The sequence below is a fragment of the Palaemon carinicauda genome, unplaced genomic scaffold (genome assembly GCF_036898095.1).
Source record: "Palaemon carinicauda isolate YSFRI2023 unplaced genomic scaffold, ASM3689809v2 scaffold428, whole genome shotgun sequence".
Classification (NCBI taxonomy): domain Eukaryota; kingdom Metazoa; phylum Arthropoda; class Malacostraca; order Decapoda; family Palaemonidae; genus Palaemon; species Palaemon carinicauda.
The window spans coordinates 119,715-142,500 of NW_027171682.1; the positions used below are offsets into that span (position 1 = coordinate 119,715).

General features: G+C 36.0%; 1 protein-coding gene across 1 annotated transcript in view; it reads right to left on the reverse strand.

The window, feature by feature from the left end:
• The window catches only part of LOC137636888 (uncharacterized), a 102,352-nt gene that overhangs the window by 79,068 nt on the left and 498 nt on the right, over positions 1-22,786 (reverse strand). Inside the window, exons 2-14 of the mRNA XM_068369244.1 lie at positions 22,115-22,350; positions 21,574-21,777; positions 20,357-20,498; positions 18,673-18,911; positions 13,472-13,687; positions 12,435-12,576; positions 11,361-11,617; positions 9,127-9,342; positions 7,505-7,646; positions 6,966-7,204; positions 5,572-5,793; positions 5,141-5,282; positions 3,212-3,450 (exon numbers count right to left, since the gene is read on the reverse strand). Of these exons, the coding sequence (XP_068225345.1) occupies positions 3,212-3,450; positions 5,141-5,282; positions 5,572-5,793; positions 6,966-7,204; positions 7,505-7,646; positions 9,127-9,342; positions 11,361-11,617; positions 12,435-12,576; positions 13,472-13,687; positions 18,673-18,911; positions 20,357-20,498; positions 21,574-21,777; positions 22,115-22,350 (2,636 nt within the window). The remainder of the gene's footprint in view (positions 1-3,211; positions 3,451-5,140; positions 5,283-5,571; positions 5,794-6,965; positions 7,205-7,504; positions 7,647-9,126; positions 9,343-11,360; positions 11,618-12,434; positions 12,577-13,471; positions 13,688-18,672; positions 18,912-20,356; positions 20,499-21,573; positions 21,778-22,114; positions 22,351-22,786) is intronic.

Here is a 22,786-nt window from a genome sequence, read left to right on the forward strand (position 1 = left end):
TAATGGCTGCTTAAGACTTTTAACCCGGGTTCAATTCCCAAGGGAGGCAGTGTGATTTAAAGTCTGAATAATACATATTTTTAGACCAGAGTTCCCCCTCAACCCAATATAGAACCAGGGAGAACCAGGTAATGGCTGCTTAAGACTTTTAACCCGGGTTCAATTCCCAAGGGAGGCAGTGTGATTTAAAGTCTGAATAAAACATATTTTTAGACCAGAGCTCCCCCTCAACCCAATATAGAACTAAGGAGAACCAGGTACTGGCTGCTTAGGACTCGGGATAGTAAGTTCATGCTTACCATGGATATCTATCAAACCATGAGCATGTTTTGAACTTGAGACCTGGTAATAAGTCAACTGTGGTGGGAGGTAAATAAATACCATATAATTCAAAGATTTTTTTTATATTATATTATTTATTATGTTGAAATAAAAAGAGAAAATAGGGAGAAATAATGACGAAATAATTGATGGTCATAATATGCCTCCTTAAACTGCCATAAATATACCACTATTCAGGAACTGCCATTTATATCCTACTATTTCTGCATAGAGATGAAGGTATAAATTCTGTACGATTACCTGCGTACTATTATCAAGTATTACCATTTCAGGATCAATATGTATGTACCATCATTTGTGTTATTTTATTCAAGTACTGCTATTTATGTACCACCATCTCTGTACTGCCAGTTATTTGCCACCATTTAAGGATCAGAATTTAAGAAGAGTACCTTCATTTGTGTTATTTCGTACCGTATTGCTATTAATGTACCACCATCTCTGTACTGTCAGTTATTTACCAGCATTTAAGGATCAGAATTTAAGAGCAGTACCATCATTTGTTCGTACCGTACTGCTATTAATGTACCACCATTTCTGTACTGCCAGTTATTTGCCACCATTTAAGGATCAGAATTTAAGAGCAGTACCTTCATTTGTTTTATTTCATACCGTACTGCTATGAATGTACCACCATTTCTGTACTGCCAGTTATTTACTACCAGTTATTTACTACCACGTGTAATAACCGTCATTGACGTACTGCCATTTCAGTTGAATACTGTCATCTGAGTACTGCTATTTATACACTGCCTTGTGCGTCAATAATATACTGTCATTTTCATGTATCGGCATTCAATTACCGTCATTTCTATACCCCCATCGACGTACTTTACTGCCATTTGAGTTCATGAAGTAAGAACTACCATCATAATAGATGACCAGAAATGTCTCTTAAGAGAAACTAATTTATTCTCTTAAGCCCTGTCCACACGATCGCCCGACGGGCAAACGGTAATACCAGACCACAATAGTTAGTAAGAATGAGAGTTAATGACGTCAGAAGCGGGAAAACCACAAAGGGATCTGGCATCTTACATTGTTGCCAGATCCCTGCCTTTAGTTTTCCCCACTTCTGACGTCATTAACCCTCATTTTCACTAACTATTGTTGCCCGGTATCACTGTTTGCCCATCGGGCATGCTCGATCGTGTGGAAAGGGCTTTTAGTAATATCATAAATTAAGATTGCGAATGTTGTGAATGAAATTGCTATAATTAATTGCGTAATTAATTCATAAATGTATTTATTTACTTAACTACTTAAGACCAGAATAGAAAAACCTGCTGATCACATCATATAAGTAAAAGGTTTTTAGGGGAACACAGAATCAGTAAGTGAATTCCATTGTCATGAAATAGTTTGAGACCTGCTTTCTAATATAGAGCGACATATATCAAAGGAAAAAGGAGGCAGGGATAGAATTCCAGAGCATGTGGTTGAAAGATGTCTTTGCATAACATTTAGTTAAGCCAGACCGCTTACAGCTTGTCTTGTGAGGTACACTGTAAGCATGACTGAAGGTCCCACATGCACTGGTTTCAGATTTTTCTTTTCAGTTAAGCTTCTTTTGTCTCTCCTGATTTAGCTGTCCAATCTCTTTACCTTACCTTACCTAACCTTACCTTACCTTACCTTACCTAAAACTCCAATCTAAGGGTCTAGGTTTCATTACATAACCAATTAAGTGTATTCCTGTAAAGTGTTTGACTGTAGTGAGTGCTTGTTAAGTGTTCTAAGTTATAAGTATAAGTAAGTGTTTAGATGACTGATGAATGCTTGGTCAGTGTTAGTGAGGCAAGGAATTTTGAGTCAAGATGTCAAAGCCTGACTGAATAATCCTTCTACTTCTCTAACAGTTAGAAAGAAATCTTCACCGTGAATAACATGGTTTGAAGAGTAATCTATTTATATCTTTGGTTTCAGTTTTTAAAAGTCTATAAGTTTCTATTAATTTCATAAGTCAAATTCTATCTCTTAACTTAAAAAGTCTTAATATCTTTTATTCTGAAAAGCATATCTTCCTTTTTTTAAAAACTTTAAAATTTTTTTGGTTTTCAAAAGTTTAGGTTTTTCTTAGTATAAGAATGTCATAATTCTAATGATATTCATATTTAAAAACTTTAAAGGAAAATTCTCCTGTTTTCAAAGGTTATATTTTGGTTCTAATTTTTTTGAGAGTTAAACTTCCTGACTTTATCCTCCAATTTCAAAACTGAGATGAAGATTCAGAGGAAAACTTCGTCAGAATCAACTTTCATACAATAGAATCATGCTTAGTTGAGACAAATAACTATAAGGATTCTTTTAACTAAAGTAAAAAAGCATTGTAGCATCTGCAAGATGTACTATAAGCATTCTACTAGGGAGCAAGATGCATAGAAGCCGCTAAAACTACTATGAATGAAAGAATTCGTACCGGGAAATCTGAAAAGTTCTGTAAATCTTAATTTAAAAAATTTGCAAACAAGATGTCACATCCATCAACAACAGACTTAGAACTAATATGAATGATTTCCAATGCTTATCATAATTACCTTGTCGGACATTTTGGAGAGAGACAATTCATATCTTGTTAGACATTTTGGAAAAAGACAATTAACAGCCCTTTGGATCTCCTTCACCATATGAAAGAGTCGTGTAAATACTATCTAATTCAACACGTTAAATGTTAAAGGTAATTCTACCTCCTTCACCATATTAGAGACACATGTTAATACCATCTCATTCTAATTAATAGCCCTATGGATCTCATAAATTTATGTCTGCGTATGATAATCCTATCTGCTCTACCATATTACAAAGACACGATAATACCATCTCATTCAACACGTTAAAGAGACATGTAAATAGAATGCAAATTCCGTACCTTGTCTGTCAAGTTCAAAAGAGACACTGGATTCCGTAGATGGAGAAGTATTGTTACTTCTCCGGGTGCTGTGTAGTTGTGGAGGAGGTCGAGGCTGGCAGAGCCTACTGCCAAAGGGGCGGTGCTGTTGGTGAAATCCAGCCGCGTCTCCGGTTCCCCGTCGCCCCAATCGATGGCACCCACGACATAGGTAGGCAGTTCAGTGTCTGACGTTAGTGTTACCGTCACATTGGCTTCACCTGGTTTGATACATAGAAGGGTGAATTTAAAATTTATAGTTGCAGTTATGAATTGATCTTTCCATATGCTCTTTAACAGTCCTTTCGATTAACTCGATGACGTCAAATACATGACATTAACATACACAATCACGATTAAACTTTTATCATCATTCCCCCCTATGCAAAATTGATGTCATTTCAAGCAGGATTTACATTGTTCCACATTTCTCTCCTTCATTGCCTCCGGTGCTTCTTTCCATCCTTGTACCATCAATTTTTTCAAGGACTAGCAGTTATTCATTTACTTTTAAGAGCTGCTTTTCTGGTCCTATACTGCAGGGGAACTCTACTCTCTTACAGGACCTTTCATGATTCATTTTATAATATACATTCCATGGCATTCAGCATTTCATACTGCATACGACTTGTTTATTGTCAAATCCACATTATTGAAGCACTTAGAGAACAAGAAAATCTTCGGTTTCCTCTTGAAACCTTAATATCTTTAGTCTTTCGGATATCTAGATGTGAGGATCGTGTAAATAGTTAACTACCAGACTTATGCGCAAATTGAACGAATTAGCAACTCTATAAAATCTGGAATAAGAAAACTTTTCCTTTTTTGGTAGTGATGTCTTGACAGGTAGATCAAATGATCCAGGATATGTAAAAAAAGCCCAAGATTCCATTTTTAAATTGTATAGTACAAAAGACTGATTGAGCTGGTAAGCCATTTCATACCTACAAAGCAGGATCCATGATCAGTAGTATGTTGTTCTTTCAAACTGGTTGTGTATGAAACCTGCTGCTCCATGCATGGTTTCCTCCCATTTTGGTTACTCTCACCTCGATTACCTTCCAACCAAGCTACTTTGAACTCTGTGACCTACCAGTCTGGCTACCCTGAACTCTGATGTTCCTACACAATTAATTTGAAATTTACTACCTTCAAACCTGGGTACTCTATAATTTACCTCCAAAAAGGGCTACTGTGAACTTGGGTACCTCACAACAGAGCTAGATTGAACTAGACTACCTCCAAACCTGAATACGGTACTCTCAATATGACTGTATCCCAAGCGGACCACTGTGAACTTTGCTACCTCCCAACCTGAATGCAAAATATTTTCTACTATACTCCCAATCTGAATGCTTTGAACTTGATGACCCAAAAGGTTAATCTGAACTTGGGTACCTCCAAACCTAAAAGCTCTAAACTTTGCTACCTCCCAAACAGCTACAGTATACTCGGCTACCTCCCAATCTGAATGCTTTGAACTTGATGACCTCCCAAAAGGTTAATCTGAACTTGGGTACCTTCAAACCTAATTGCTCTAAACTTTGCTACCTCCCAAACAGCTACAGTATACTCCGCTATCTCCCAACCTGGATACTTTGAACTTAATAACGTCCCAAACAGGCTAATCGGAACTTGACTAATCCCCTAAACCAGCTACAGTACTGTGAACTTAGCTACTGTGAAATTTAGCTACTGTGAAATTTAGCTACAGTGAAACTCGGCTACAGTACTGTGAACTTAGCTACTGTGAAATTCAGCTACAGTGAAACTCGGCTACTTACCAACCCATCTACCTTGAACTAGACAACATCCACTCTCATAAAAGCTTAAAATTGAAAACTTGTTTCATAATAGCTGCAGTTCTAAAGAATATCTCAACAGAAGAGCTAAGGTTCCTGGGTCACAAACCTGGAGGCAAAACGACTAGGCTGGGCACTCGCATGGCAGGGTGGGCAGGCGAGATAGGAATGGCCACTTTGACTTTGGTGACCGCATTGGCTGAGACTCCGGCTTCACCTGAACAACTCATGTTGATTTGGTATTCGCCCGCCTGACGATAGAATAAATTTGTTGATAACTTATTTATCAAATTAGTTATTTAATAAAACATTGAATTATATATTTAATTATTTAGATAGAAATGGGCTTGACTTCAATTAGCTTTGATTTTTACATTTCCTTTTTGCATAAAAAGCTTTCATTGAAATCTAATTAACATAGATTAGTTATTCGGTATACTGTACTTTCAAAACTTACTAATACAATAAACGAGTAATTGGTGAGAAAATCTTTAAATTCAAAACAAAAATAAGAAAAAATATCAAAGAATTTAAAATTACCAAAGCAAATCTATAAACGATGGTTGAATTGGGACTTGCGATTGGTTGGGGTTCCCCCTCGACGTAGAGGTAATAGGAAGCGGCCTTGCCCGTGTCAATGATGGCACTGAAGAGGATGTCAACGCCCGCCTTCAACCAAGTGGTGTTCCAGCCCGGCTCGTCTGCGGGGTCTTTGTAGGTCACCGCGATGCGGTTGAGGGTCAGGTCGTTGATCACTCTAACCTGGAATGATTGACACATTTATAGATTTTGAATGCCCCTTTGGAGAGATAAAGAGAGTTACAAGGATTTTGGATAGCTCCAAATTTTCTAGTCCAACTGTGGAGACTCCATTTGGTCTTTGAGAGAGAGATAGTTACAAAGAGATACAAGGATTTTGGATGTCTCAAAAACTTTTTAGTCCATCCATCCGCAGAGACTCTATTTACTCTCGGAGAGAGTTACGAGGATTTAGGATGTCTCCAAGACTTTTTAATCCATCTGTGGAGACTCCATTTGCTCTTGGAAAGAGAGATAGAGTTGCAAGGAGTTACAAGGATTTTGGATGTCTCAAAGATTTTTTAGTCCATCCATCCGCGGAGACTCTATTTACTCTTGGAGAGAGTTAAGAGGATTTTGGATGTCTCCAAGCTTTTTAATCCATCTGTGGAGACTTCATTTGTTCTTGAAAAGAGAGAGTTAAAAGGAAATGCAAGGTTTTTGGATGTCTCAAAAACTCTTTAGTCCATCCGTGGAGACTTCATTTGCTCTTAGAGAGAGTTACATGGATTTTGAATGTCTCAAAGACATTTTAGTACATTCGCATAGACTCCATTTGCTCTTGGAAAGAGTTAGTAGGATTTTTGATGTCTCAAAGACTTTTTAGTCCATCCGCATACACTCCATTTGCTCTTGGAGAGAGTTACAAGGATTTTGGATGTCTCAAAGACTTTTTTATCCATCTGCATACACTCCATTTGCTCTTGGAGAGAGTTACAAGGATTTTGGATGTCTCAAAGACTATTTAGTCCTGCGAAGACTCCATTTGCTCTTGGAGAGAGATACAAGGATTTTGGATGTCTCAAAGACTATTTAGTCCGGCGAAGACTCCATTTGCTCTTGGAGAGAGATACAAGGATTTTGGATGTCTCAAAGACTATTTAGTCCGGCGAAGACTCCATTTGCTCTTGGAGAGAGATACAAGGATTTTGGATGTCTCAAAGACGATTTAGTCCGGCGAAGACTCCATTTGCTCTTGGAGAGAGATACAAGGATTTTGGATGTCTCAAAGACGATTTAGTCCTGTGAAGACTCCATTTGCGCTTGAAGAGAGATACAAGGATTTTGGATGTCTCAAAGACTATTTAGTCCTGCAAAGACTCCATTTGCCATTGGAGAGAAAGACAGACACTCACCATCCCCGTCACATTAGCGCGCGAGACTTCGTTCTCAGCCATGAATGTGATTGTATAGTTCCCCTCCGTTGTGTAGAGGTGAACAAAATCCTCAGAGACCACACCAGACTTTCCAGGCAACGTGAGGTTTTTCCAGTCGATTGGAGTGACTGGATCCCCGTCTCCCCAGTCGACAGAACCTGTGACTCGAGTTGGCAACTCGACAGTTGAATTTAACTGGATAGTAACCAGAGCTTCACCTGAAAATGAGGTAGTTTTAGAATTTCCTTTATGGTATACTGTTCATATTGGTATATTTCAGTCTGACAAGAAGTGCATTCAAATCTTATGGCTCTTTTCTACTTTTAAAATAATCATAGAATAACTAAAATAGCCATCATATCCACATTTTATCTACACATTAGACTTTTCAAAATACCAGCCAAGAAAAATCAACGTCGCAAAGTGCCAAGACGTAAAAATGAAATTAGGTAAGGATAGTCCTCTACCTTGAATGACACATGAAAATAATAATGAAATTCTAATCTAGATATTTTTACCTGTTGGCCAAACGACCAGAGAAGGCACAACCAAATTCACATTCTCCTGAAGAAGGGATCTTGCGACTGCCACGAGTGTCGACACAGCAGGAGATTCCCCGGCTTCGCCCGAGCCTATCATTGATATGTTGTACTCTCCAGCCTGGGGAATTGGAATTTCATGAAGTCATGATTTCAAAAGTATCCTGCCCAATATTTTAACTTGATAGAGCAGTTATGAGGAAGGAAATCCCACGAGCCAATTAAATTGGTGAATATTTCCTTCAGGAATAAAGTAGATAATTATATTTTAACTTGAGAGAGTCCATCTGCATAAGAAACTCCTAATAATGAATCAAATAATTTAATATTTCTTTTAGGAATATCTTTTGTAGATAACGTCAATAATATTTAAATATTATTCCATTCAAATTTCCATTTCATGTGTTAGTAACAAGAAAACTATCATCATCTCTTCCCACGCCTATTGACGCAAAGGGCCTCAGTTAGTTTTCGCCAGTACGGTGGTCTCTATCTTGAGCTTTTAAATCAATACTTCTCCATTCATCCTCTCCTACTTCACGCTTCATAGTCTTCAGCCAGGTAGGCCTAGGTCTTCCAACTCTTCTAATGCCTTGTGGTGCCCAGTTGAAAGTTTGGTGAACTAATCTCTCTTGGGGAGTGCAAACCAGTTGAAAGTTTGGTGAACTAATCTCTCTAGGGGAGTGCAAAAACTATAAGGAATTTATAATTTGAACTAGTTTAGGAATTAAAGTTATGATAGTAAGTAAAAAGATTATTTTGTTACTTGATGTAGAATTTATTTTGAAATGGAGGAACTTCTCATTTGTATTTGCAAAACATAAGATTTTGTCAAATAACTAAAACTAACTTTCCCTTGAGTTTTTACCTGAATAAGTATAAATCCCAAAGATGTATATTTATGCTACTCAAGATAATAATTTCACACCCTAATAACTATTCAATATATCAGTTTATATTTTCTTGGGGATCTCAATCGCTTACCTGTGCACTTAATATTTTCAAGCTGCAAATTCTCATCTTCCTGAACTAAAATAAATTAATTCCGTCTATACAGTACACATATGCTGACATATTTCATGATCCCAATTCTTAATTCTGGACTACAGTTTGAAATCAATGCTTATCTGTGCTATTTAGAGTCGCAGTAATCTTAGTTAATTTAATGGGTACACTATACACACACTATTTGATAGTTTCAATGCATGTAAACACTTGGACTAATTACAATATTGTTTATTTGAATATATATTTCAGTAATTCATTCAATAAAGTGTATTTAAACTACTGGAGATTTTCATCTTTACATAACAGTGCTGATCTGAATAATTAAATAGTCTTATTTATTTACCTGGAATGATATTTATATTATTATTATTGCTAGCTAAGCTACAACCCTCACTGGAAAAGGAGGATGATATAAACCCAAGGGCTCCAACAGGGAAAAAATAACCCAGTGAGGAAAGGAAATAAGGAAATAAATAAACTACAAGTAATGGAAAATTAAAATAATATAGTTTATATCGCATAACTTTAGATATTAGAAATAATAGATATATTATACATGTAACACTTGAGGTAAATGATAACAATTCCTTTACCTGAGAGAATGTATAAGTAAAAGATGGTCCCGAACTCTTGAGTATTTCATCATTCACGTGGAGAGTATACTCTTCCACATCACCTGTGTCGACGACGGCTGTGATGTTCACACTCACACCTGTCTTGAAGACCTCTGTGTACCAATTGGGGGCATCTGTTGCATCTGCGTAAGCTACTGTCACCTCCTTTAGGGTTATATGATCAATGACGCGAATCTGAAAGGGAAATGAAGTTATGGTATAGAAGTCCGTATTAAGTTGTACCATACGCGTATCACTCACTCGTACAGTAACAGTATATCTATGGTTATCTACGGATACGTCCCTGATTATACACGGTCTTAGGATAGTCGTTCCAGGGGTTAGAACCCCGTGATACCTGACGGTAGTTCTCTTGTAATATTACTCGCAGAAATATTATACGGTAGGAAGCTGCCGAAGGGACCTTCCATCAGGACGACATGGCTATCTCACCCAAAAATAGATTTTTCCTACGTCAAAATCCGTCTTTTGTATATTGTCGTTATCGCTCTCCCCTCTCGCTGATAGCTTGTTTTTGCCTGTATGTGTTTGTATCAATCTAAATTTTTGTGACCTTCTTTCACTGAAACTGTTGTTATAAAAGCTCACTGTCTGTTGAAATAAAGTTAGTTACAATTACGCAGTCTGGTGCATCCGTACAAAGTGGGGCTTTGGAAAATATGTTTTGGTTTACGTTACAAAACCTGTTTTCTAAAATGAGGCTTTTTATATGCTTTAGGAATGCATATAGGGTAGAGAATTTGAGATTTCAGAAGTAAATGAATGAATGATTTGAAGTTCCCTGGCATCCTGACATCGAAGGCCATTGACGCTGATATCGTTTATTATAAATAAAGATTAAAAGAATATTCAATTAAAACCAGAAAAGTAAATATGTTATAAAAGTTAAATAGCATTAAGAAGACCTGCTTCTGATGTAAATTTAAAAATGCCAATATCATTGTACGACACAGCATAAGAAGTAAATGGAGAGCAGAACTGACCAGTGCGAAGAAGAATGCATTTATCATTTGTAAAGTAAAAATAATATGGATTTTAGTTTATAAAATCAACGCAAACTCAGAAAGTCTATCAAATTGAAAATATTAGCTCCGTTCTAAAGTGCTTTAGGAATGAAATTGAAGGGTAATGAAACTCAAATTTTGAAGTATTACAAAACGAATGCTGTATTTGAAGACCCTCTACTTCAAATGTATATGTAAAACCCAGTGATTTTTCACGTGAGATCAGCGTTGTCCCATATCTTTGTCTTTGTTCGATACACAATATCTTTAACATAACCACATATATCTATTATTATTATTATTACTATTATTATTATTATTACTAGCAAAGCTACAACCCTAGCTAGAAAAGTAGGATGCTATAAGCCAATCAGGGAAAAATAGCCAAGTGAGGATAGGAAATAAATAAACAACAAGAGAAGTAACAAATAGTTAAAATATTTTAAGAACAGTAACAATATTGAAATAAATTTTTCATATATAAACTATGAAAACTTCAAAAAACAAGAAAATAAATAAGATAGAATAGCGTGCCTGAATGTTCTATCCCCAAGACAGTGGAAGACAGAACGAAGGCCGCTATTGATTAGAACCAAGACTTTTATTGTGGTTGGATGGGAAGAGTAACATCATATTGTTTATAAACAAATCCCCCATTCTGCAGATGAGAAATAAAATTCCAATTTTGAGGCTTACAAAATGAGCTCACATCTCTCATAACACTGAAATAAAATTTTTCAAATCCAGAATTTCAAAAGAAAGTAGATGTGCCCTCAGTTTCAAATGTACCTTAGCTGTTTTGAAGCAAATCGCAATTTAAAAATTTAAAAGGGAAATTTGTTTTGAAACAATGTTCAATTTTATTTCCAGCTGATTTTGAAGTTAGTTTGGATTCAAGAAATAAATCTTCTGATTTGAAACAGCACTAATTTTTAAGGGTATTTTTAGATTTATTTCAGAAGCAGGTCTTCTGAAAACTATTTAACTTTTGATATCATCTTAACTTTTATGGTTTTAATTAAATACTCTTTTATTTTTTATATATAATAAATGATATCGTCGTCAATGACCTTAGATGTCAGGATGCCAGAAAAGTTTAAATCAATCAATCAATTAAGGGTAACTACACTAAATTTACAAGGTAACTCTCCCGTTTGGACGTTTCTCCAAATTTTAAGTATAATTTACCTGCTTTGAAGCCAAAACCAAGGAGACGTTGTTCTTCAGATGAGCTGTCGCGTTGTAGACGCCAGACCATCTAAAACTGAATTCCAGAACTTTTGAAACCGAACCTGTGCTTCCAGGAGCCGTGACGTCGCTCATGTCAAACTCGGTGCTCCCTTGAATGTCACCATCTTGGATGTCCCCTTCCCAAGTGATGTAGCCCGAGACGCGAGTTGGAAGTTCACCGGCCGATGTCAGGGTGATGGTAATGTTAGCTTTGCCTAGGCACGTAAATAAATAAATGAATAAATAAAGATATATACGTAAATAGATTATGGGTTACAAGTGAAAAACCTGGGACTGATTTTATTGCCAGTTAAACAACTTGGGCGGTACTATGATAACAAATGCAATCATTTCTAGTCCACTGCAGGATGAAGGCCTCAGACATATCCTTATTCATGTCTGGGGTTTGACCCGTTTCCATCACCACGCTGGCCAACTATAGATTGGTGATAGTGGGAGACTTATGTCTGACTGCTCACAGCATATCAACTTTGTAGCCTCAGTAGGTGTTGACCTATGTATATGCTAAGCAGTTTTTTTGGGAGGGTATTAACTCATCAGCGGAATTTGTACATTGGGTTTTTATCATTTGCTGTCTCGTATTTTTCCAGCTGTGTAATACGGTTAACCTACATGAGATGAACGCAGATAATCTTATAGTCATCCAGTCCGGGGCCAGTCTTTCACCACTGACTACTCAATTAGTAAGCAGAGTATAGCGTTTATAGGTGCCTCAATCAGAGCTTGGGACCTCTGCCTTTTATTTAAGGCCATAGTTTTTGGAGTAGTGGCTGCCTACAACTTTTGGAATATTGGTAGCCTACACCTAAATCAAAACAACACCACCAACAACAACAACAATAATAATGATAATAAAAGGAGGAGGGGGAGGACACAGAAAACATTTATCACAAAGTTTTTAGGATATGATTAAAGATGATAAAATTATCATCATTTATAGTAATAGTAGTAGTTATAGTAGTAGTAATAGTTATAGCAATGGTAATAATGCAAGAAGTATCAGAGCCTTACCTTCAGGCCACACAACAAGTTCAGAAACATTCAACTTAATGTCCGTCTGCAGAATGGGGCGATAGATGACCACAGTCGTTTCTACAGGTGGGGATGCCCCTGCTTCTCCATAGCTTATCATTTTTACAACGTAATTTCCAGCCTGTAACGAAATATGTTAGGAATTCAATATACAAATTTATTTACCATGAGAGGAATATCTCGAGTAATTTTATATTGAATATATTTTATTCGAGATATGAGTATAGAGCTAATTATTTACCCCAAAAATATGACATTCATAACTATATATATATATGTATGTGTATATATATATATATATATATATATATATATATATATATAGATAGATAGATAGATAGATAGATAGATAGATACATGCATATATAATTAAAAGAATTTACATGGAATAATAATTTTTTTTGACTTAGAAAACATTGAAATATTAAATATTCAGGTTAAGAAAATCCAAAGTTATCACAACAGAAATGTTAGAATCTGATCAAACAAAGCATCTCTTTTCCCTTTTAAGAAAACATCAAGAAATCTTTAACCAACTTATTTAGGTGTGGTAGGGTTGAGATTGACCCTGGCTCAGAAAAATAATTAAAAATGCATTTGGGCATCAATCATTATTAAATATATTTTACTCACAGAGTTAAATGCGTAATGAATCGAAGGACCATTATTAAATATCTTTTACTCACAGAGTTAAATGCGTAATGAATCGAAGGACCATTATTGAATATCTTTTACTCACAGAGTTAAATGCGTAATGAATCGAAGGACCATTATTAAATATCTTTTACTCACAGAGTTAAATGCGTAATGAATCGAAGGACCATCTCTTTTCCCTTTTAAGAAAACATCAAGTAAACCTTAACCAACTTATTTAGGTGTGGTAGGGTCGAGGTTGACCCTGACTCAGAAAAATAATTAAAAATGCATTTGGGCATCGATCATTATTAAATATCTTTTACTCACAGAGTTAAACACGTAATGAATCGAAGGACCATTATTAAATATCTTTTACTCACAGAGTTAAATGCGTAATGAATTGAAGGACCATTTTCCTGGATAGTCGTATTATCAACGACCAGGTCAAAGTAAGCCGCTTCGCCGGAAGCCACGACTGCCGTGAAGTTTATTCCCACGTCCGTTTTCAAGATGTCCGTCTGCCATTCGGTAATGTCCGCCTCATTAACGTACGAGACCAGAATGTCATCCAAGGTCAAGTGGTCCACGACCGTTACCTATTTGGGGGAATGGATGATGTTTACAACAAAAAGTTAGTGTTAGAACTGTCTGTCTTTGCTTCAAGATCCTCTGCGAGTTTTGAGTAGGCATGCAATGGCAAGCACTATTAGGGATAAGCACAATTAATAGCCTGTAGGTCATTGGATTCAAGAAATCATTTAGATAACTTCTTAATTTATTCTTATACCTTAGGCACCTTCTTCCATTTCTTGGATAGACCTTGGGCTTAGAAAACTTGTATACAGAAGCTCTCAATTTCTCGTTATAATACTTTAATTCTTTATTGCTTGCAGTCACATTAAGGTATATTTTCCTCCATTGAATAGAGCAAACGGAAATTATGGAAATTTTCTCTCTTACACAACACTGAAACATTCCTATGGTAAAGCTAGCTTTAATTCTGCAGAAAATGACTATCTACTAGCTAACACATTATAACTACAGGAAATACCTCTGGGAAGGGCTTGATCACATATGCAAATGTATTGCTACCTATATTTGAAAAGTTACTTTCTATGATACTACTAAACTCAATGCAGAGAAAAATGGACGATAGGGGAGGACACCTGGTTTTACACGGATTGTACCACTCATGCCATGTCTCCACAGGTCACTGGTCTGGTCTCCAACCCTTCCCCTTTACTCTCTCCACCTTTCTTTCCAAGAAGCACCTGTTCACATTCCTTAGCATATCTATAAAGGTGGCCATATCGCAAGTTTGAAGATGTGTAACTACCCATTGTGAGAGTAAGAGTGTCAGCGTGTGTAGAGGCAGCATCTGGCATATGAGCGTAGGAGGACCCCTACTCATATGCCACATTTAGGATTGGGGGGAATCTATATGCAGAAAACAGAGCTTGAATTTTACTTCAATGGTGGTGTGAAACCAAATTTAGAATAGTCTGGAACCAATTTATATAGAAACAGAGAGAGAGAGAGAGAGAAAGATTAGGGTTGGAGAGTAGGCCAGTGATCTGTGGAGACGTGGCACCAGTGTGGGAACCTGTTTAAAACCAGGTGTCTTCCCCTATCATCCATTTCTCGCTGCATTGAGTATAGAAACCAATTATATCGATCCTAAAAAATTTAAAATGCTTCATATACATCCAACTAATAGGATTCTAGAATCCCTTATGCTCTTCTTCAATTCAACCAATATGATTCAGACTTGTGTCTGCATTAATCATATTCAACCAATAGGAATTCAGAATCATTTCTATTGGATGCTCATCCAGCCAATGAAAATTCAGGAAATTTATGCTTATTCAGCAAAATAAATTCCGGAATTTCAACCATGTTATTACAAATACATTATTGAATACTTCATCATAGGACTCATTATAAATGTCACTTATAATGACTTAATGTTAAGGTAGTTATGATATAATGTTTGTTTGATAAAGATGAATGTGAACATATGTTAATGAGAGACTGGGTTTAAATATGTTAATGGTAAATGAAGGTATGGTAATGCTATCATAGTATGGGTATGGTAATGGTATTTTTAGCAAGGGTGGGGTAATGGTCTCATGGTATTGCAATGGCATTTTTATTATGGTATGGGTATCGAAATGGTAATGTTATGGGTATGGTAATGGTATTATGGCATGGGTATGGTAATGGCTTTATGGCATGCGTATGGGTATGGTAATGCCGTAATGGCATGGGTTTGGTAATGGTATTATGGCTTGGGTATGGTAATGGCATTATGGCATGCATATGGGTATGGTAATGCCATTATGGCATGGGTATGGTAATGTCATTAAGGCATGGGTATGGCAATGGTTTTATGGCATGGGTATTGTAATGGTATTATGGCATGGATATGGTTATGGTATTACAGCATTGGTATGGTAATGCCATTATGGCTTGGGTATGGTAATGGCATTATGGCATGGGTATGGTAATGGTATTATGGCCATGTATGGCAGTTTACAAAACTAAAAATAGTTAAATCAATGCCATTTCTATCATTGGCAGTACTGGGGACAGAAAACAATTTATCGTAAACAGTTTTTCCTACAAAAGACAATTTTACTGGTATCATAGTTTAACAAAATGCAATTTATCATTGGCAGATTCAAGTCAAAATTTTATTTATCGTTGGCCGTTTGGGACACAAAATGCATGTTATTGTTGGTAGTTTTGGACACAAAATGCAAATTATCGTTTGTAGTTTTGGACACAAAATTAAATTTATTGGTGGTAGTTTTTTATACAAACATTAATTTACCATTGGCAGTGTTTGACAGTGCAGTTTACCAGTGAGTTTTTTTAAAAAAGGAATTTAAAAAAAAAAAATTACCAGTGGTATAACTCTTAAATGGCTAATATTAAGTCAGACTGATGTAAAAAATCTTAATAACAGATTTGGCACAAATATTAAAGCCCCCTCCCCCTTGAGTCAATTTCTGACACTGGAAACAGTTTTATTTCAATTATCAGCGACACCTTCCATAGAAATATTTGCAATCTGTGTCACAAGCGAACATTTATTAATATTATTATCAAATTATTACCATCTCTTATCAGTAAATCCGGCTTCTTCTGTCCCAGAGCTTTTTTTCTGGACGGGGGACATTGAGAAAATGTTCTAGGGGCTAGTGCTTTGTGCCAAGAGCCCCTTGCTCGGGTGTAAATGCTGAGCGATATGAACAAAGAACGAACGAACAAGTAAACCCCGACGTTATCGGGTTTACTTTTCGTATTTACTGAAATTGGTTTTCAGATCAGACGTACTCCTTTGACAGAAAACTTTGGTATAAATGTCAATTTCATTATAAATTCTGCTTCATTAAGAGGCAGTTTTTGACACACAATTGTTTTAATTGAATGCAAAATATTAATGGCAGCTTTTATGACGTAAATGGTAACACTGATGGCAGTATTTAACACACAACATGCTGTTGATGCATTGTAAACACAATGAATAGCAGTATTTGACACAGTACTTGTTGGTATAACACACCAGACATAAATAGCATTTGACACAGCACTTGGTGGTAATGTGCTGCTGACATAAATAGCAGTATTTAACAGTATTTGGTGGTATAACATAGCAGATAAATAATAGTATTTGGCAGTAATTGGTATTGATGTGTTGCTGACATAAATAGCAGTATTTAACACTATTTGGTGGTATAACACATCAGACATAAATAGCAGCATTTGATACAGTACTTAGTGATAATGTGCTGCACATATAAATAGCAGTATTTAACACTATTTGGTGGTATAACACAGCAGACAAATAGCAGTATTTGACACACTATTTGGTGGTATAACACACCAGGCATAAATAATTTAGCAGTATTTGACACTGGTGGTATAACACGACAGACATAAATAATAGCTTGTGTGGAGAGGGAGCTTGGCCACTGATCATATGTATATATGGTCAGTCTCTAGAAGTCTAGGCCACTGTCCTGCTAGCTATAGTCCATTTCTTTTAGCGATGCATACTTGCACCGACTCGCGGCTGTGCCCTTTTAGCTCGGTAAAGTTTCCGGATCGCTGATTGGTTGGACAAGATAATTCTAACCAATCAGCGATCAGGAAACTTTTCCGAGCTAAAAGGGCACCGCCGCGAGTCGGTGCAAATATGCCTCGCTAAAAGAAATGGACTATAGTGCATTGTGACTGTCCTGCCAGGTAGAACATTGTCACTGTCCCTTGCCTCTACCATTCATGAGTGGCCTTTATACCTTTTAAGTGTTATGGGATAATGGAGAGGAGGACTTTGAAAATGTTGGATAAATGTAGTAGAAAAGAATAGAGGTGAATATGCTCTGGTTAAACCTTCCTTAATGTATGAATCAGCTTATGTTGAAAAAAAAAAGGGATTTTGAGCGAAGCGAAAAATCTATTTTTGGGTGAGATAGCCATGTCGTCCTAGTGGAAGGTTCCATCAGGACGACATGGCTTGAGCCCGAAAAGGTATTCAACTATATACAGATAAAATATTTACATTATATACAAGTTGTATCTATATAGTGGACTTACAGAAGAAAGAACAGATGCTAAAGTTGAATTAGAAGTCAAAATAAGTGAAATTTCTGTAGTATGATTGAAAAAGTGGCGGTAGGTTTTACGTTGAATATGGACTAGGATAGGTTAAGCTAGGTTATGTTATCTTTTATATATTGCGATAAACTTTTTGTAAAATTATAACCTTGGCACTTAATTACTTATAAAAATCTCTATTGTTATGATAAGATTTCATGATATGCAGTTTTTAAAACAGTAAAGTATAGAGAAAATGTGAATAGGAATTTAATAGACCACTAGTTTTTTGTCTATAAAATTAAGATAAAAGACAGCAGCTGAACACCAGACAAGAGAACAATACTCAAAACAAGGTAGAATGAAAAAAAAAAAAAAAAAAAAAAACAAGATAGATTGATCACTGAAAATCTTAAAAGACTTTCTCAATATGCCAATTTGTTGTGCAATTGTAGAAGAAACAAGTGATGTGTTTTCTCAAAAGTAATTTTATAATCAATCATCACACTTTGAATTAAAGGAGTTGTATATAGTTAAAGAGACATTGTCAATGCAAAGATCTGAATGTTGAGGAGCTACTTGTCCTTGACCTACTTATAATAATTTTGAATTATGTTAGGATTAAAGGAGTTGTATAAAGTTAAAGAGATGTGGTTTTGATGTAGCTTATTAGAGGAGAGGTCTAAAGAAATGAGTTATTATAAAAACAAAAAAAATAGAACCAATACCTACTTAAAGATTATGCAAAACTAGTGTACAAATTATTTTATTTAGAGAAGAAAATGATTTATAATTTATTAAATTTCTTAATCATCTAGTAAATAGCATGCTAAATCATTTACTCTCTAATAGTATTGATTACTCTGACAATGGATAAAAATTATTATATATATTATTATAAAAACCACAAATAAAAGACTAAAATTGGTTGAAAAACTGAAAATGATAAAAATGAAAACTGAACCACCACGCCACTCACCGACTTGGTAACATTGACGCTGGACACGTTGTTATACGCGAATAGCAAGACATCGTACGAGCCAGCTTCCGCGTAGGTATGGACCAGCGCCTTGCGCACCGACCCCGTGGCTTCAGGACCGGTTTCATTCCTGAGGTCGATGTAGGTCGAGGGACCTTTGTCGCCCCATGAAATGGTGCAATGGACGTGCGTTGGCAGGTAGGCGTCTGAAGTAATTTCGATGTAGATGGTCCCGTTACCTACGAGCATAAATAGATAACAATAAATAGAAGTGCACCTTACTTATAAGTAAAAAAAACAATGTTGATACGATGTCAAAGAATCATTAAATATTTGACATCTTATACAAAAGACCCAGCTAGCGCAAGTATAAACAGAGCAGGTGGTGATAAAATAGACCAAAACTAGCCAACATGCGAATCTAAACAATGTTATGATGTAAAAGAATCATTAAATATTTGTAAAATCAAACTGGGACAGTATAGCTTCTGTATTTGCCATCTTTTACAAGAGACCTACCCAGAAACTATAGATAGAGCAGGAGGTGATACGATAGCCCAAAGCTAGCTTATTTGTGGACCTAGGGGACTATAAGTGGGAAGATACTCCTTCCAAAAAATACTGAAACATGCTGGTAAATTTGGCCTGGGATGAGGAGCGTAGATGACAAAATATTTGCTCCAGAAGAAATTTCCAGTTTAATTTAGACCACCACCATATTTTTTTACCTTGTCCTTGAATTAAATGCAAAGTATCCTGATTTTATTATAAAAAATGATAATCGAACGTTCAAAAATAGTTAGTTCTAGCAAGGAGTAGTAGGAATGTGTGAAATGTTGAACATAAATGTCTTAAGTATTGAAAATATTTCAACACACACAAAGATATTTAAATGAACTATGCAACTTGCATATAAGTTTTCCCACATATCTTATTCTGTATGGCATATTACTATCTACATTACTCAAATATTTTTCAATAGATAACATGAGAAATAACTTTGTCCATCTTAATACGAGCAGGTTGAAAATTTTTTCCCCAAAGGTACACATCAATCAGCTCTTGAATTTTTTTATTATCCTAACATGCTAACAAACTCAAGGGATGTTTGGCTTCTATTATTGTTTGATTTCAATTTATGGATTTGTGCTATAAAGCTCAATGCTGACAACGTTGAGGCCCCTCAACAACCAAGTGCATGTAGGGTAAAACGCTAGTTACATTATACGGTAAAGTTAGAATACATTGACAGCAAGATGGAAGAAAGGAAGGAAGAATTAGAGTAAAGTAGAAAGATATAAAGTGTAACTATGTCCTAAAGAAATGCTACAAAGACCCTTAAGTAATGCCTGCAGTGCAATAGATAGGTGCACTGCAGGCTCTAACCCTTTTACTGATCTTAGGTATATTGTGGTCTTCACTACCTCTTGGCTTTCAAGTTTAAGGATTTTACTATATTCCAGTAAGTGTGGAACAACATTTTTATTTAAATCTATAAATAAACTGACATTTCAGAGAATGTTATAGGTTAAGTTTCAAAATGCTTCAAAATTAAATACGGCAGAGAGTATCAGATGCCACCTAATGACATTATTTACAGACTCAATTTCAAAATTGTTAGAAAGCTAAATCAAATTTGAAATGTTCAAACTGACAATAACCTCAAGTGAAATATTCAACCAACCTGGAGGGAAGACCACTAGCGAGGGGGTTTCCAAAACGACGTCGCTGTTCCGCAAAGCTGCCTGTACGTCGACCTCGATTGCGAAAGCTTCGGAAACTCCCGCTGGACCTGATATTTCTGCTGTGACCTCATATCTTCCAGGCTAGAAAAGACGAGAAAATTACCGCATAGCCTCTATGCTGTGGAGGAAGTTGGATATGTGCGTATTGTCAGTTAGGTGGTAACCGAGAGACGGCGTAAATCCAACTAACTTTATTTCAACAGACAGTGAGCTTTTATACAACAGTTTCAGTGAAAGGAGGTCACAAAAATTAAAACAGATCGATACAAGCAAATACAGACATAAACAGGATATCAGTGCGAGGGGAGAGCGATAACGACAATATACAAATAAACAGAAATACCGTTACAGTGTAAGAGCGTGTGTGATACACATGCGGTAAAGATAAGACGTACTGGAGAAGCTCATTAAATTTGTTAATTATCTGTCCAAACAAAACAACAACACAGTTACTACACTGACCAGTTGTATCGTAGGGATCAAATGTTATTATAACTTTTATTCACACAAAACAAATAACCTAGCTAAACATGGAACTTTGACCTGTTCATACCATTGTTCATGAAAATACTAATTGGCTCTCATATTGAATTAGATGTCTAAACATGATGAAATGGTAATTTGTTGAAGAAATGAAGGCGAGAATAAATGAGTTTGCTCAGACCCTAGAATGTCAAATTTACGAATCATGACACGATATTAAAACCCATTTAGTTTATAGAAGGGTTGACTTATGCTATGTTCTATGTTACCTGTAGATTATATGTGTCCTAATTCATGTATCTAGATGTGTGTTGTACATCAAGGTAAATGAACTCTTTAATCATGAGAATTCCACAAAAACCTATAACTCAGCATATTGTTGTAGCAAGATTGCATTTTGATAGCGAGGGAAGTTAGTTGCCTTTGTGCGCTGAAGTAGACAAGGCTCTCATACCTGAGAGAGTGATAGCTGTGTACAGTACAGTGTGTACTTACGAACCTTTTATAATAAATGAAGAAAACCCATATTCCGACGTCTCATTATCCGTCTACATGGGTCATATCTTTATGAATCTTTTTAGATTAAGCGGGTCATTTCCTAGAAAATGCTCTTTTGCTCTTTCGGACAAAGGAATAATAGTCAGACCTATGTAGTAAGCGACTTGAAACAAACCTTTTGGAACTCGTAAGGTATCTGACGTTGTAAGCTGCGGACAACCTCCGCTCCAATTTTGAGAATATACATCCGGACAATTCCGCTTTCCGCGATAAGCTCAAACACGACCGGTGATCCAGAAGTGAGCGTCGAAGGTGCTAAGGACCCGTCGTTATTTCTGATGGTAACATTTTGCAGAGAAAGTTTTTCCGTAGTGATTACCTGTCGAACATAGAAGTAAATAGAGATTACATAAAGTACCAATTAGATAAATATGTGAGAATTTCCCTTCCTGAAACTATTAACTATACTTGAGGTAACTTGATTATATAAGTATTTATTCTAAAGTAACACAAAATTTATGTTAGCTAAGCATATTTTGGATTACATTTTTCAATGTTTCCTAAAATCACAGCCATTTATAAACTTAAGCAAAAATACTCATAAAATTAAGGAAAACGGAGGATATTGTTTTGAGATATATACATTTTTTTCACTGATTATAATTACTGAAAATTTAGTAACAGATTCTTGAGAAGAACAATTCCGTTAAACTCACCGTCCTATTTAGGCTAACCAAAGAAACTGGATTATTCAGGGTCAAGGTTACTGTGAAATTTCGCGACTCTTCGTAAATATGTTCTTCGGTCCACGAAGCTGCTCCCGATGACCCGGGTAGAGTTAGTTGGGTCAAATTTAAGGAAGTCATTTGCTCATCACCCCAGAGAATGGATCCCATTATCATCGTTGGCAATTCTGTTGAGTCTGTTATTGTTATAAGAGCTGAGATGTTTCCTGTTCGAGAGGAAATTGGGTTGGGTTAGGTTAGGTTAGATTAGATTACGTTAAGTCAGGTTGGATTGCTCAAGTTATAGGAAAGAATGTTGGAGCGTTTAATAAAATGAGAGAATGCAGGGAAGTGCTCTAAACAGTGGAATATTTAGTTCAGAATATCTAGATGCTGCCTCCACAGTTGATACTGTAAATGGATATAATTGATATGTGTGATCGAATAAATGAATGACCAGAATATGAAGGACCGACTGAGGCATAGTTTATACTTAGGACTTGTGTTAGGCTAAAAGAATAAAAAAAAGTAAGTTATTGCCTTATGTAGGATCAAATGAGAAACCTCTGAACCGTATACTCTATTAAAAAAGTTGTTAATAATATGAAGACTACATTTTTGGGCTCAAGCCATGACGTGCTGATGGAAGGTTCCTTCAGTAGC